Raw genomic sequence first — 15,467 nt, forward strand, 5'->3', positions numbered from 1 at the left:
GCGGTGTTTCTTTTTGGGGGTCGGCTCGGGGATCAGCACACCAAAGAAAGAGGCGGAGCTTGGGCTGAGGGCCCTGGAGGCTTTTATTCTTTTGACTGGTCCACAGGGTGGTAGGCGGGGCCACTACAGGGCCACCCCGGGGCCCACCTCACCGGACCCCTGGCCTCTGGCCACGTCCGCCTCCCTCTGCTGCCGCCTCTTCTTCCGCTGGAGCAGCCGCCGCTCCCGCTCAAACTCCTTCATGCGCTTCACATAGCTGCAGGCAGAGTAGGAGGAGGGAGGGGGTGTCAGGACACGCAAGTAGGGAAGACCTGTGTGCCTGTGATGTAACTCTGGGGTCTGCCCCCTCCCCTGGGGCGGACACCAGTGAGCCCAGAGCAAGAGATGGGCCTCCCACCTGAGCTGAGCGCCTCTAGGCACCTCAAAGCAGCCCGCCCCACCCAACAGCCCCTTTGGGGTTCCTCTTTCTACCGAGGTGGGGCCTGGCTAGGAACTCAGCTTGCTGTCCCTTGTCCCTGGAGCCGCGCGCCCAGGGCCCGGCCAGGTGAGGGCCGAGGGCCGAGGGCGGGCGCGGGGCTCACAGGGCCCGGCCAGGCAAAGGGCGAGGGCCGAGGGCGGGCGCGGGGCTCACAGGGCCCGGCCAGGCGAGGGGCGAGGGGCGAGGGCGGGCGCGGGGCTCACAGGGCCCGGCCAGGTGAGGGCCGAGGGTGGAGGGCGGGCGCGGGGGCGGGGCTCACTCGAGGTGCTCGCAGGAGTCCCAGTCGTGCTGCTCGTGCTTGCAGGCCAGGAAGTTGGGGAAGCTGTCACGCTTGCACCTGAGGAGCCGGATGAGGTAGTGGGCACAGTAGTCCCGCTGCTGCAGCACCAGCTGTGCGTCGTTCATCTCCTGCTGAGTGGCCACCATCTCTGTGGGGTACGGGTGGGGCTCAGCCAGGGCCAGGACTATCTTTCTAATTTGCGCGAAAGCAACCCCCAACGCTGAGGCCCAGATGGGCAGGGCCCCTCTCCCGCCATCACCGAGCACCTCAAAATCCACGCTAGATTCTTGCCTCCCCTCCCCCTGGGGTCACTCTCCAGACAGCCCCACCCTGCAGAGGCGTGTGTGCGTCTGTCTGTGTGTCTGCCTGGGGGACCTGGATCCCAGCTCCGTCCTCTCAGTGGAGGCGTAGCTTCTGCCCACCTCATAGAAAGCTGAACTAATAATCCTCGGTCCTGCTGCCCCACCCACCTGGTCAACCCCACGGGGATGAAATCAACCTTCACTTCAACTGGGGCCCACGTGGGGGCCGTCAGAAATCGTGGGCACACACCCCAGCCCGCGCCCGCTGTGCTGGCGATCCTGAGCTCTGTCCCCACCCAGCATGGGGCACACAGGACCTAGCCTTCCTGCATCCTCAAGGGAACCACCGACCCCCCCAACTTACCCCATCTTTCTTGGTCCTAGATGCTCCTCACAATTAGCAGTAAGAAGTGTCCACTGCTCACCTGCAATCCTCCCCTGCTGGCTCCTCTCCCCTCTGCTTCCCAGCCTCGTTTTTCTCTCACTCTGGCCCAGGTCCTCACTCCTGCCCCTGCATCCCGCCAGCTTCCACGCTCCACCCTAGCACTGCCCACACGCTGGCTCCTTCCAGAGCCACTCAGGACCCCAGGACACCGCGCTTTCTCAGCCTTCCGCTTGCTCCTTTCTCGAACATTCTCTTCCCGCGGCCCCCCTCTCCGCCACACTGTCCCCAGGTTTCCTCCCGTCTCTATGGCTGTCCAAACATTAAGCTGCCCAAACATTAAGCCTTGGCTTCTGGTGGTTCTTGCTAAGAGCCCTCTGCTCATTCTAATTCATGGCTTCGGTCTCCACCCCGTAGATCGTTGAGCCCCAGGCCTTGTGTCCACCTGCAGCCCCTGATGGTTTCCATGTCAAGGTGGCACTTAACACCTGACGCTCCAGCATGATGAGTCAGTAGCCAGGATCTATAGAGCACCTACTGTGTGCTAGGTGCTGGGGATATACGAGGGGACATGCCAGGCGAGGATCCCTCCCTGCTCTTGGAGGGAGACACGGAACACACAGGCAGAGCTAGATGTTATAGGATGCCTGACAATGCTAAGTATTAGGGAGGAAAATAAAACAAGGGAGAGAGAGGCAGCGTGGGGAGGTGGGTCACAACTTTAGATGGAGGGGTCCCTCAAAAGGTGGCATACGAAGGTGAGGGAGTGGGTCACATAGACACCCGGGTAAGCCATTCCCAAGAGCGGAACAGCAGGTGCAAAGGCCTTGAAGTGGGAGGACAGGCGGGATGCCCCAGGGGTTTCGGCCTGAGCATGTGGTGGTCAGCGCTGGAGGGAGGCACAGGGTTGGTAGGGGAGGTCAGGAGCTCTGTTTCAGGCCTGCTGAGTGCAAGATGCCCGTTAAATTTGGAGTGGAGATGCCAAGCAGGCAGTGAGGTCCATGAGTGTGGGGTTCAGGGTCAAGGCCCAGCTGGAGATAAAAACTCCAGCACTGGTGCACAGCAGCCATTTGAAACCAGAGGACTAGCAGAGACCCCCAGGGAATGGTGGGAGTGGGTGGAGACAGGAGAGACCCACGCAGTGGGGCGCCTTGGCATTTACAAGGCAGGGAGGTGGGCGGGAGCTGTGGGGTCTTGGAACCACGTAAAAAGGGGCTCCCAGGAAGTGGCAGCGACCGGCCGTGCCTGCTGCTGCTGTAGTGGAGTTAGACCTGAGAATCTGACAACGGGGCTTTGCAATACAGACGTAGTGAGGGTGGGGAGGAAGCTTGACCACAGCCCTGTCAGTGAAGTGGTGGGGAGGTAGCTGGAGGGGGAGGTGGGGCCAGGAGAGGATTTTATTTTTTTATTTTTATTTTTAAAAAAAATTTTAAAAAAAATTAAATTAATTAATTAATTAATGGGCTGTGTCAGGTCTTCGTTGCTGCGCGTGGGCTTCTCACTGAGGGGGCTTCTCTTGTTGCGGAGCACGGGCTCTAGGCACGCGGCTTCAGTAGTTGTGGCGCGTGGGCTTTAGAGCGCAGGCTCAGTAGCTGTGGCGCACGGGCTTAGTTGCTCCGCGGCATGTGGGATGTTCCCGGACCAGCGCTCGAACCCGTGTCCCCTGCATTGGCAGGCGGATTCTTAACCACTGCGCCACCCGGCAAGCCCCAGGAGAGGATTTTAAAACAGCAGAAATAACAGTGTATTTGCATGTTGATGGGAAAACCAACCTTGCAAGAGAGGGAGAATGGTTGGGGCAGTCCTTGGGTAGGTGAGAGGATGGGATGGAGGGCATCAGAGGGCTCACCTGGAGCAGAGGCTTAGCTAAAGCCGGGGCAGATCATCTGGGCTAACAGGAGAGAAGGTGGAGTCCAGGGTGTGTAGGAAGCAGGGATGACGGGAGCCCGCGAGAGCTCTTTTGGCTGCTTCTATTTTCTTAAAAGGATGCAAAGTGACTAGCTGAAAGGAGGTGCTGAAGTCTGAGAGAGAAGGCGTGAGACCATGGTCTAGGAAGGAGCAGGAGAGAGCGAAGGGCCAGGGAATGTGACAGGAAAACAGCAGCATGAAGAGTCAACTGGGGGAGCAATTGGGAGACCAGTCAGGGAAGTTGGGTGTTTTTCTCCCACGATGTTCAGCTGCACAGGGACAGGAGCCACGGAGGAGAGCTGGCTTTAATCAGGGTTCTGGTTAAGCAAGACAGAGGAGGGGACGGGGTGGGGCGGCTCTGAGTGTTTGCAAAACATTAATGGGAAAGCAGGGTGTGAGGGGCAGTGGGAAGGACTGACATGATAAGGAGGTGGGGGTACTGATGGACTGCAGGTTCCAGTGGGGCTGAAGGAACTACCAGGAGTCGAGACACCATAGGACTGTACCTCCCAACATTCTCCTAAATCCACACCTCTCTGCACCACCCCATTCCCTTAGAGGTCTCCCTGTCTCCAAGTCGTCGCCCACCTGGCAGCCAGAGTGACCTTTTGATAAAGCAAATCTGATCGTGTCCCTCCTCTGCTTTGAAGCACTAGCTCTCCCCTCTCCTTGGTCTCGGTGTGGCCAACTCCTCCGCATCTCCCGCAGGCCTCGCTTCCAGTCATCGTCTCCTGAAAGCCCGCCTTGATACTCCCAGGGGCCATCATCAAGATCCGCCAGGTTCCTTTGTCTTCCCTACAGGGCTGTGAGTTCCCCCTTAGTCAGTGCCTGCTGTATCCTCGGTGTCCAACTTGGGATTTGGTCCAGGGCTGGCGCTCGATATGCTTGTGATATTAACAAATAAAAAAAGCAACGTGCAGGACAGTATGTGCGGCGTGAACCCCCCTTGTGTTTTCCCTAGCATACCTAAAAATAGCAGTGACATCTGGACAGAGGTACAATAAGCACATCCCTTCCGTGATAAACGCTCCCATAGTTCTCCCCACTCACTCCAGCACTAAGTCCAACTTCTATCGCCTCGTTAGGTCCTGTACCGCCACTCTCTTTTGCCCCCAGGCTTTTTGTTCAAACAGTGCCCTCTACCTGGAATGCCTCCACACTCAGGCAGGGTCACGCGCGCCCTCTGGACTCCTCCGGGCCGAAGTCGGGGCTGAACCCAGACACAGTGCATGACGCTCGAGCCCAGCCGACCCCGGGGTTCAGGGGTTCCGGCGCCCACCCCAAACTCCCGCCGGCCGCGCCTGCGCACTGGGACTCACCGCGTTCTTTGCGCCCGGGGAAGCCGTAGTCTGGCGGGAAGGTGGGCATCCGCAGGGGGTCGGGCTCCACCGATGCATCGCCCAGGTAGCGCCGCGCCAGGTGCGCCCCCATGACTGCTTTCGCTGCAGGTTCCGGCAGCAGCCGGGGTCACCCAGCTCCTACCCGGAAGCACTCCTTGGCCGGCGACGGCTTCCGGGTTGCTCAGGCCGCAGCGGGTATCATAGAGATGAACGACTCCGGAGGCCTTCAGGTACCTCTGGCGCCACCTGGCGGTTGGGCTGAGATAGTAAGGTGTGCGCCTCCTACTCTGGTGATCGCCAGAGGGGGCCTCCCTGCTTCTGGAAATCCATCTGGGCAGGAGAGGGTGGACGATGCGAGCCTGGGGCTTCCTCCCACCCTCCCTGGGCGCCTCTGGTCTCCCGAAGCTAGAGCGCAAATGAAAATTATTCTTATGTCGTATTTCAAAAAAGTCTTTATTCTAAAACTTTCGAATTTGTCATAAAAAACCCTGCACAGAGCTGATATAATTAGCAAATATCAAAAGTTTAAATAAAATAATTTAAAATAAATATTTTAATTAAGTTTAATTTAAGTAAGCAAATAAAAGTTATTTATAAACTATTTATAAGCTGAGATTTTAAATAAATCCAATTGAATACTTTGTAAAAATAAAACGAGTTGTGATTCTAGTATCCTTGTAGTTGCCCCTGTAAAGAATGGGTATTACATTTCACACCTGTTACATTAGAGCTTCTACACATGTATATTTAAAAGTATAATACATTGTTTAATACTGCCAAATACTTCTTGGCCTAATGTGCAGCTGTAACAAATGCTGTGTTAGTTTGTTACTCTCTCTGGAATCCTGCACATTGGAACACAAAAGAGAAGCCTTTCACTGGGTGCTTGGCAGTGCTGGGAAATGATACTTGGATGCTGCATGATTAGATTTCATTTGACAAGGTGTTGTGCGTTGAATTGTGTCCACCACCCCTCCCCCAGATAAGTTGAAATCCTAACCCCTGGGAACCTGTGAATGTGATCTTATTTGAAAGTAGGGTCTTTGCAGATGCAATCAAGTTAAGATGAGGTCATGATGGACTCGGGTGGGTCCTAATCCAATGACTGATGTCCTGATAAGAGGGAAATTTGGACACAGACGTGCACACAGAACATCACATGATGCTGGAGGCAGAGACTGGAGTGATGCATCTACAAGCATATGAACACCAAGGATCCCAGGCCAGGAAGGATCCTCCCCCAGAGCCTTGGGAGTAAGCATGGCCCTGCTCACACCTTGTTTTGGACTTGCAGCCTCCAGAACCGTGAGACTATAAAGTTTTCTTGTTTTAAGCCACCTAGTTTGTGGTACCTTGTTATGGCAGCCCTAGGAAACGAATACACAAGATAATTTGTCTTTTCTCCTACCTAAACTTGTCTGGTGCTCAAATCCTCTACACACCCCAAAGCAGCATCTGTTTCCAGCAGCGGCACAACCAGAATCACACTCAGACACAGGACGGCATCAGCCAGAGAGGCGGGGAAGTGCTCCCTGGAGGCCTGAGTGGCACTGATACCAAGAGATGTCATGTTTAGAGTTACGGTTGTTCTATGCCAGCGCCAATCACAGGATCTCAGGTGACAGCAGCATCTGGTGTTCTTCAGTAAATTTATTTTGTGTTTGTAATATGTGAGATTCTCTAAAGCAAGCCAGATTCCTCTACTTGGGCCAAGGGGGTTTCCTGCTATTTGAGAGAACAGATGTCCTGGATTAGAACCCGATTTGTGTGGCCTGGGTGAGTGCCTTTAGCTCTTTGTAAAATCGAGATCTCAATTTTAATGTTTTAAGCATTAAATGTGTTAATTATATGAAGTACTTATAGCAGTGCTTAGCACATAGCATTAGATAAGTGTTACTTATTGTTACTACTACATTCCTCTATTATGAATGGCTGTGTCAGACCTTGAGGACACAGAGGTGAACAAGATAAGAGTGGGGGTGGAGGGTATCTCTCTCCACTCACACTCGTCCTACGAAGGGCTTTAAATACAATCTGTAGCGGGTTAAATAGTGCCGCCCCCTTAAAAAGGTATGTCCATACCCTAATCCTGGGAACCTGTGAATGTGACTTTATTTGGAAAACGTGCCTTTGCAAATGCAATGAAGGGTCTTGAGATGAGATCGTAGGCCAAGTAGGCCCCCAATGCAATGACAAGTGTTCTTATAAGAGAAAGATGGAGGGAGATTTGACATCAACAGAAGAGGAGACAGAGAAAGAGAGAAGGTCCTGTGAAGACAGAGGCAGAAATTGGAGTGATGCGGCCACAAGCCAAGGAACACCTGGAGCCACCAGAGGCTGAAGGAGGCAAGGAGCAGAATCTCCCCTAGAGCCTTTGGAGGGAGCACAGCCCTGCCGACAACATGATTTCAGACTTCTGGCCTCCAGAACTGTGAGAGAATAAATTTCTGTTGAGTTAAGTCACCCAGTTTGCGGTCATTTGTTGAGCAGCCTTAGGAAATGAATACACCACCTTATAGGTGGATAACCCCCAAATTTGTCTCTAGATATGTCTTCTCCCCTGAAATGCAGACACATGAATATATCCAGCCACCGACTGGGCACCTTCACATGCTTAGTCCGTTTGAGCTGCTATAATAAAGGCTTATAAACAATAGAAATTTATTTCTCACAGTTCTGGAGGTGGGAAATCCAAGATCAGGGTGCCAGCATGGTTGGGTTCCAGCAAGGGCCCTCTTCTGGGTTGCAGAAGGCCAGCTTCTCATTGTGTCCTCACATGGTGGAAAGGGGATGAGCTTGCTCCCATGTCTCTTCTTCTAAGGGCACTAATCCCATTTGTGAGGCTTCACCCCCATGACTTAATCACCTCCCAGAGGCCTCACCTCCTAATACTATCACGTTGGGGATTAGATTTCAACATATGAATTTTTTTTTTTTTTTTGGTGGTGGTGGTGGTGGGGAGACACAAACAGTCTATAACACACCCTCAAACGACACTCCTGATTTCTCTCTGCTCTCTCCTAAATCTGTTCCTCCCTCTGTCTTCCTGTCTTGGGCAATGTCTGCTCCATTTTTTCCAGGTGGTCAGGCCCCAAACCTTTTTGTCATACTCAACTCTAGTCCTCTCACTCTAGGCATCCAAATCAGTGGCAAATTTCTTTGGTTGCACTGTAGAAACCAATCAAGAACACAACCCATTCCTACCCCCTCCATGGCCACCAGCCCCATCCAAGTCATGGCCGTATCTCCCGTACAACTGCAGTAGGCTTCTCCTGGTCCCCACCTTCCTTAATCTCTCACCCTCGGGTTGCACCTGTCAAAACAGAAATTGGATCATGTCCTTCCTCTGCTGAAACCCTCCCGGGGATCCCCATTTAGGTGGAGCAAGAGCCACACCCAGCCTGAAAGCATTTGACTCAGGAGGTCTGGGGCCCCAGAATCTGCATTTCTAACAAGTTCCCAGGTGACAGAGATATTGCTGGTTTGGGGACCAACCTTGGGAGAACTACTGAGCTAGATTTTCATGTGCTGACACAGGGAAGTGGCCATGATATACTGGTAACTCAAAAAGGCAAGTGAAACCGAAAGTCATCAGTTAGATCCATTAAACTGTAACTTGCTTAATAAGTAGTGAACCGTAACATGCCTTCATGGATCGAGCTTGCTTTAATTGTTTTTATAAAAACTTGCATGTCCTCCAAGTGTCACGTAGCCTAAACAATAAGAGGTTTACCAGAGTTGTTTTTCAGGAACTTGGAGTCAGCTGTGTCCAGTCTGAGCTCAAGCCAGTTAAGACTGGTTGGGACCACCCACCCTCCAACTGGGTCTGCACAGGTGTCCAATCAGTGTCCTTTTGACGTCAGAGGACTCGAAACTCCACCCTCAGAGCCTGCTAACCCTGCCATTTTCTGGACTTGCATCCCGTGGAGAAGCATGTAGCTTAGCTTGGCCTGAGTAGAATGATGATTACCTCACTTAAAAAAAAAAAATCTCTAATCACCTTTCGCCATGCTCCCCAAGCCTCAGCTTTATTCCATAAATATCCCGAGCCCCTCACCTTCAGGGAGGTGGATCTGAGATTTGTTTTCCCATCTTGCTTGGCTGCCTTGTGAGTAAACCCTTTCTCTGCTGCAAAATTGGTATCTCAGGTTTGGCTTGCTGGGCATCAGGCAAACAAACCCAGTTCAGTAACGCAAGCCATAGAGGATAGACCAGTGGTGATTGAGACTTCCTTTCCAGGAAGTTCTGTCCCCAGAACATGGCATAGATTTGTGATTCTTGCGCACTTCCTGACTCCAGGGGACAACATTCACATTCTTGTCTTCGTGAATGGCACTCCTGGAGTTGTGCAGTGCCCAACCTGCACAGCTGTACCAGGCAGCCCTACCCTGTTCTGTGTGTCTCTCCTCTGCCTCTCTTTTTCTGTGTGTCAGCTGCTCACCTAGAGGCCAGAGCTGGGAGGAGACCCAGAGTGGCAAATCATTGTGCCAGCTCACTCTCCCTGTGTGACCGTGGGAAGTGACTTCCCTTTCAGAGATGCAGTTTACTCACCTGTAAAATGGGTCCCTACTAAACAGCTCCCACCCCTTTCATGGTTTTATTTTCCTTATTAGCACTTACCACCCTCTAACCTGAGATCTATATATTTGACTTAGTATTTAACTTGTTTACTGTTGGTCTCTCCTCTTGAATGTCAGCTCTGCAGAGCAGGGAATTTTATCTGTCTTGTTCACCGCTGTGTTCCTGCACCTAGAAGGGTACTGGCACACAGCAGGGGCTTAGTAAATACTTGTCAAAAATCAACAAATGAATAAATAAACAGCGTGGTTTGGAGGAGTCAGTTGATCAACCAGTTGATGGTTGCCTGAAAAGCGCTTCCTGCCTGGCACCTAGGAGGCGTCCAGTACGCCCTATTATCACTTTCATCTGGGTGGCACTCTCTAACTAGAAGGTCCACCAGAGGGGACCCCCACGACCAGTCGTTTCACTAGAGGATGAAGAGGTCCAGCCCAGGGATGACTCTGGATGGGTGGGGATGTGGACCCACATCTGTCCTGAGGTCCCTGGACTCAGATGCTTCAGCTTGGTCTGTCCATACTCAGAGTTGGAGATCTGGAGGGGGATAATATTAGAGTGAGGGTGGTATTAAGGGGTGAGGGAGGGGCCGGGTTTCAGTCACCCGTGCCCCACAGTCTTCCTGTTTTTTTTTCTCTACCAACCATCTGATGAGGAGACCTTACTGTGTTCCCCGCCCGCGTCCCCAGGTGCCCTGCATCACTGCCCACAGCTTCCCCGCCCCTCCTTCCTCTTTCCCTTGCCACTGCCGTCCGTGCCGCGGCTTCTGCTCTGCCCCGGGTAGGGGCTGCATTAGCATTTTGTGGGCGGAACAGCCTCGGAGGCCCCAGGTGGGGCCGGGGATGGAGAAGAACATTCTGGGCGGAGTCTGAGCCTCGCCTCGGTCCGCTGCATGGGAGATCGGAAGCTCTGGGTAATTTAGTTCCGGAGAGGAGGAAAAATAAATTAGCTTGGCCTAGACAGTCCCTGGGGAAGACCTGGCCTAGGTCTGTGATACTGACCAGAGGCGCGCCTGTAATCCAGGAGCTGCCCCGGGATTCTGCTGCCTGCTTGGCGGGCTGCTGGCTGGTGGTGGAGGGACCAGCGAGCCTGGAGTGGCCTGGTCTTAGTCAGGGCTTGGTGGGCAGGACCGTCACTCATTCATTCAACAAGCATCCTATTGGACACAATGTGTGTGACAAGGTGGTGATAACTGTTAAGGACAAACGTAATGAATGGAGTGTATGGAGAAGGGTGGGCTTGGAACTTCAGTTTTAGAACGTTTCACTGAGAAGGCGACATTGGATCTCAGACTTCCTGTTTCTCGAAGACACCAGGAGCTTGCTGTCCTCAGGACCTTTGCACAGACTGGAATGCTTTTCTTCCAGATATTTACAGGGCCTTCCCCCCACCTCCTTCAGTTGATTTCAACTGTCAGGTCTTTCCTGATCACCTCTTCCTCCTCCCCCCACTTCCTCCCCCCTCCTCCTTTTTAAATTGAGATTTAATTGACATATAACATTATATTAGTTTCAGGTGTACAACATAATGATACAATATCTGTATATATTGTGAAATGGTCACCACATTTAGTCTTATTAACATCCATCCATCACCGCACAGTTACCCTTTTTTTTTTTTTCTTGTAATGAGAACTTTCAAGAGCTACTTACTCTGAGAAAGCAGTGTTATTTCAGGGCGTGGGTTAGGTGTATGTTCTGTAATGCATATAAGGAAGTGTTTATAGACACACAAGGTGGTTCTAAGAGTGCTAATTGCTCAGCAAGATTAGATGGGTCTTACATCAGTAAATAACGTGCTGACCATTTTTTTTATTGCATGTAGAGGTGTATTTAACAGCTCACGTATAAAAACATGTTTTTTGAGTGTTCCTTGATCATCCAGTTGTGAACAGTATTACTTTAGTGAATGGATGTGCAGACAGTTCTGTAATGCATGTAGAGAAGTGTCTAGAAACACAGATAAGAAAGATGTTCCTAAAACTGTTACTTGAAAAAGAAAGAAAGAAAGAAAAAAACTCTATTTGCAACTTTCAAATATACCCAATCACCTTCTTTTTTATTTATTTATTTTTGGCCGTGGCGCGTAGTGCTTTGCGGCTTGTGGGATCTTAGTTCCCCCGCCAGAGCCACGGCAGTGAAAGTGCCGAGTCCTAACCACTGGACCGCCAGGGAACTCCCTCCATCACCTTCTTAAACATCAGTGTTTAATGCCCTACAATTCCCTCTTAGCACTGCTTTAGCTGCACCCCACATATTTTGAAATGGTACGTTTTCACTTTCATTCAATCAAAAATATTTTTAGTTTTGACTTCCTGTTTGACCCATGATTTAATTTCCAAATACTTACGGATTTCCCAGATATCATTCTGTGATTTCTAGTATGCTTTGGTTCTGGTCCAAGACCATGCTTTGTATCATTTCCATTCTGTGATCTTCCGTACTATTGCAACATTCCCGCCCCATGCGCACCTGATTCCTCTTGTTTGCTTTATTTTTCTTCTTTTTTCTGCTTATGCCTATCTAACAACATTTCTAAGATATGTTTTTTTATTGAAGTGTAGTTGCTTTACAATATTATATTAGTTTCAAGTGTACAACATAGTGATTCAATGTTTTTATAGATTATACTCCATTTAAAGTTATTACAAAATAATTGCTATATTTCCCTGTGCTGTACAATATATCCTGTTGCTTATTTATTTTACTCATAGTAGTTTGTATCTCTTAATCCTCTACCCCTATTTTGCCCCTCCCCCCTTTCCCTCTCCCCACTGGTAACCACTAGTTTGTTCTCTACGTAAGGTATTTATTTATTTTATTCATTATATCTCTCCCTGTTTCTAATCCCAAGGGTAGGGATTTTTGTTGTTATTCACCAATGTCTCCCTAGTACCTAGAACAGAGCCTAACACATAGTAGGTGGTCAGTACATATCTGTTGAATAGATGAATGAACAACTGGATCCCCAATCTCCATTGGACATATCAGGAGACCTCTGCTCAGAGATGTTGTTCTACTCCCCTGAGGTCACATAGCAAGAATGGGGCAGAGCCGGGTCAGCCTGGGCCCATGGCTTTATGTTATTATACCCAGTTGATGGGACTGGATTTCACTACCAGTTCCTGCACACCTACTGTGTGCCAAGCCTCGAGGCATGGCCTTGGCCATGTGGCAATCACCCTCACATAGTGAGACCATCCAACCCTCACCACACTTACCTTGCCCCAGGCCCACCCACCTTAAAGGATGCCCTTGATGTCCAGAGATGCTATCAGTCCTCTTGGTTGGTGTATCCCCCCATCCCTTCCCTATCCCTCCACCCTGACCCACCCCCCCATATCCATCTGGAATCTGATACTTGTTGTGTATGCTCAGTGGGTATTTGCTGGGCAGACAGACTCTTCCTTCTCAGACAAGTCTCCATTTCCCCATCTGTAGAACGGGAAAAGCACACCCACACCTCATGCAGGTGGGAGAGGTTCAGCATGTTACATCATGGGAACGGGGGGTGGGGGGCGGGGAAGCCCAGCCCCTGGGGTGAGCTTTTTCTGGAGAGGGAGGCTGGTCTGCTGCTGCCCTCCCATCTCAAGTAGGGCTGGCGCCACCCCCCTCCACACGTGCTGGGGAAGAGTTTCCACTGGCGGAGACTGGATTGCTTATATTGAGACTGTGAGGTGAGAAATAAATTCCATCTCATTTAAGCCACTCTTGTTCTGAATCTCCGTTACAGCGACCCCGCCCAATATTCTAACTTGTACATGCATGGGCCTGACGGGGTTTCCTTGTAGTTTAAGCCAATCTGAGTTGCATTTCCTTTTACTTTAATGGAAAACCCCTCAAAAGAGGAATTGGGATTTTGCCCTTTGGGGTATGTAATATGCTATGCTTACTGTAACAAATTACCACAAATTTAGTGGTTTAAAACAACGGAAATTAATTAATTCTTTTATAGTTCTGGAGGTCAGAAGTTCAAAGTTGTTTCATGTGGCTGAAACCAAGGTGTCAGCAGGACCACTCTCCCTCAGAGGCTTCGAGAATGGGAGAATCTGTTTTCTAGCCTTTTCCAGCTTCTAGAGCTGCCTTCCTTGGCTCATGGCCCCTACCTGCATCTTCAAAACCACCAGCATAGCACCTGGAGTTGAGACACAGAGACGTACAGAGAAAAAGGCACGTGAAGACTGAGGTGGAGATTGGAGTGATGTGGCCACAAGCCAAAGAGTGCCAGGAAACCCTAGAAGCTGGAGAGGCAAAAAGGATCCTCTCCTAGTACCTTTGGAGGGAGCATGGCCCTGCCCACACCTTGATTTCAGACTCCTTTTTTCCTCAAGAAAAATTATATATTAATGCAATGTTAAAAAAAAAAAAGTGAAAGAAAATTGTGGTAAAGAAATTATCAAAAGTTTAAATAAAAACAGTTATGGTTGTTTTTCTTCCAGCTTTACTGAGGTATTCTTTTTTTCAAATTGAATAAAAAAATAAATAAATTAATTAATTAGGCTGCGTTGGGTCTTTGTTGCCACGCGCGGGCTTTTCTCTCTAGTTGCGGCGAGTGGGGGGCTACTCTTCATTGCGGTGCGTGGGCTTCTCATTGCAGTGGCTTCTCTTGTTGCGGATCACGGGCTCTAGGTGAGTGGGCTTCAGTAGTTGTGGCACACGGGCTCGGTAGTTGTGGTTTGTGGGCTCTAGAGCGCAGGCTCAGTAGTTGTGGCGCATGGGCTTATTTGCTCCGCGGCATGTGGGGTCTTCCCGGACCAGGGCTTGAACCTGTGTCCCCTGCATTGGCAGGAGGATTCTTAACCACTGCACCACCAGGGAAGTCCTTCTGAGGTATTCTTGACAGTCAAAATTGTATGTATTTAAGGTGTACAACCTGATAACCCAATATACATGTATATTGTGAAATATTCACCACAACCAAGCCAGTCAACATATCCATCACTTCAGAGTTAACATTTTCCTTTTCTCTTTTCTTTTTTTGTGTTAAGAACACCCAAGATCTACCCTCTTAGCAAGTTTCAAGTACACAATACAATGTTGTCAACTAAAGTCACATTGTAGTTTTCTAAAATGTATTCATCTTGCACAACTGAAACTTTGTACCCATTGACCAACATCTACCCATTTTTTCCCTTCCTCCAGCCATGGGCAACCATCTCCCTGCTTCTATGAGTTTGACCATAAAGGGGGCAAGGGCAGAAGTGGGTAGACCTAGGTGGAGGCTATTACTGTAATCCAGGTGAAAGAGGATGATGGTTAAGACCAGGAGGTGAAAAGGACTCAGATGCTGAATATGCTGTGACGGTAGAACCAACCAGAATTACTAACAAATTGGTCATATTTCCAGTTATCTAGGGTGTCTAAGAAACCACCCCAAACGTAGTGGCATAAAATAATCACTTCATTATGCTCATGGATTCTATGGGACAGGGCATGGTAAGGACAGCTTTTTTCTGCTCTGTGATGTCTGGGGCCTCGGATGGGAAGACCCAAAGGGCTGGAGGTGAGTTTAACTCTCCTGGGGGCTGAAATCATTGGGAGGTGTCTTCACTTATATGTCTGGCACCTGGGCTGGGATGACTTGAAATCTGGCCTCAACTGGGATTGTTGAGCCAAGCACCTCCATGTGGCTTGGGCTTCCTCACAAAATGGCGGTTGGGAGCACATGTTCTGACAGAGCCAGGTGGACGTTGCATGGCAGCTGTCCCTGGTGCCACATTTTGTTGGTTATAAGAGAGTCACTAAGGCAAGCCCAGATTTAAAGGGAGGATAATTAGACTCTACTTCTTGATGGAGTGGCATGGTCACATTGCATAAGAACATGTAGGACATGAGATATTGTTGCAGCCATCTTTTGAAAACTTAATGTGCCATAGCCATGGAATGAGAGAGAAGGGAGGAGTCATGGATGATTCTAGGGCTGTTTGCCCCAAAGGCTGATGGTGGTCGTTTTGAGAAACATAGGCAGGCTGCCTTCTTGGGCCTCAGTCTGGTTATTCCACTGCTTTCACGAGGCTCACAGGAAACACCCACATCCTTGATGTACCAAAAGACTCAGCCACTCCTATTGCAGCCCTTTCCCCTGTGTCCATCATTTCACTTCATGCTGTTTTGGGTGTGAATCAAAACCTCATCCCTTGGTTTCCCCATAGGGTAGACAGACCTCTCTCTCTCTCTCTCTCTTTAACTTTCACTTTTTAAAT

The 15,467-nt window shown here is 50.2% G+C and overlaps 1 protein-coding gene across 2 annotated transcripts; it reads right to left on the minus strand.

Moving 5' to 3' along the window:
• Positions 1–59: 59 nt before the first annotated feature.
• On the minus strand, positions 60–4,845 carry NDUFB7 (NADH:ubiquinone oxidoreductase subunit B7). Of its 2 annotated transcripts, none has more exons than XM_068534835.1 (3): positions 4,670–4,845; positions 738–906; positions 60–256 (listed from the first exon to the last, which is right to left on the minus strand). In XM_068534835.1, the coding sequence occupies exons 1-3, from the start codon at positions 4,779–4,781 to the stop codon at positions 124–126; spliced, it is 414 nt and encodes a 137-aa protein (XP_068390936.1). In that variant the 5' UTR covers positions 4,782–4,845; the 3' UTR covers positions 60–123. The 2 variants fall into 2 exon arrangements, with proteins under 2 accessions (XP_068390936.1, XP_068390938.1); XM_068534837.1 differs by lacking the exon at positions 4,670–4,845 and adding an exon at positions 4,494–4,629.
• Positions 4,846–15,467: the final 10,622 nt, after the last annotated feature.

This window comes from Eschrichtius robustus, chromosome 2 (genome assembly GCF_028021215.1).
Source record: "Eschrichtius robustus isolate mEscRob2 chromosome 2, mEscRob2.pri, whole genome shotgun sequence".
In the NCBI taxonomy this organism is placed as follows: Eukaryota; Metazoa; Chordata; class Mammalia; order Artiodactyla; family Eschrichtiidae; genus Eschrichtius; species Eschrichtius robustus.

Bases quoted from the DNA above. Each gene is read 5' to 3' on its own strand.
- NDUFB7 (XM_068534835.1), bottom strand. From the start codon at position 4,781: ATGGGGGCGCACCTGGCGCGGCGCTACCTGGGCGATGCATCGGTGGAG. The intron at 907-4,669 runs GTGAGTCCCAGT...CGTACCCCACAG, and splicing joins CCCCGGGCGCAAAGAACGCG to AGATGGTGGCCACTCAGCAG. The intron at 257-737 runs GTGAGCCCCGCC...CTCTGCCTGCAG, and splicing joins GACTCCTGCGAGCACCTCGA to CTATGTGAAGCGCATGAAGG.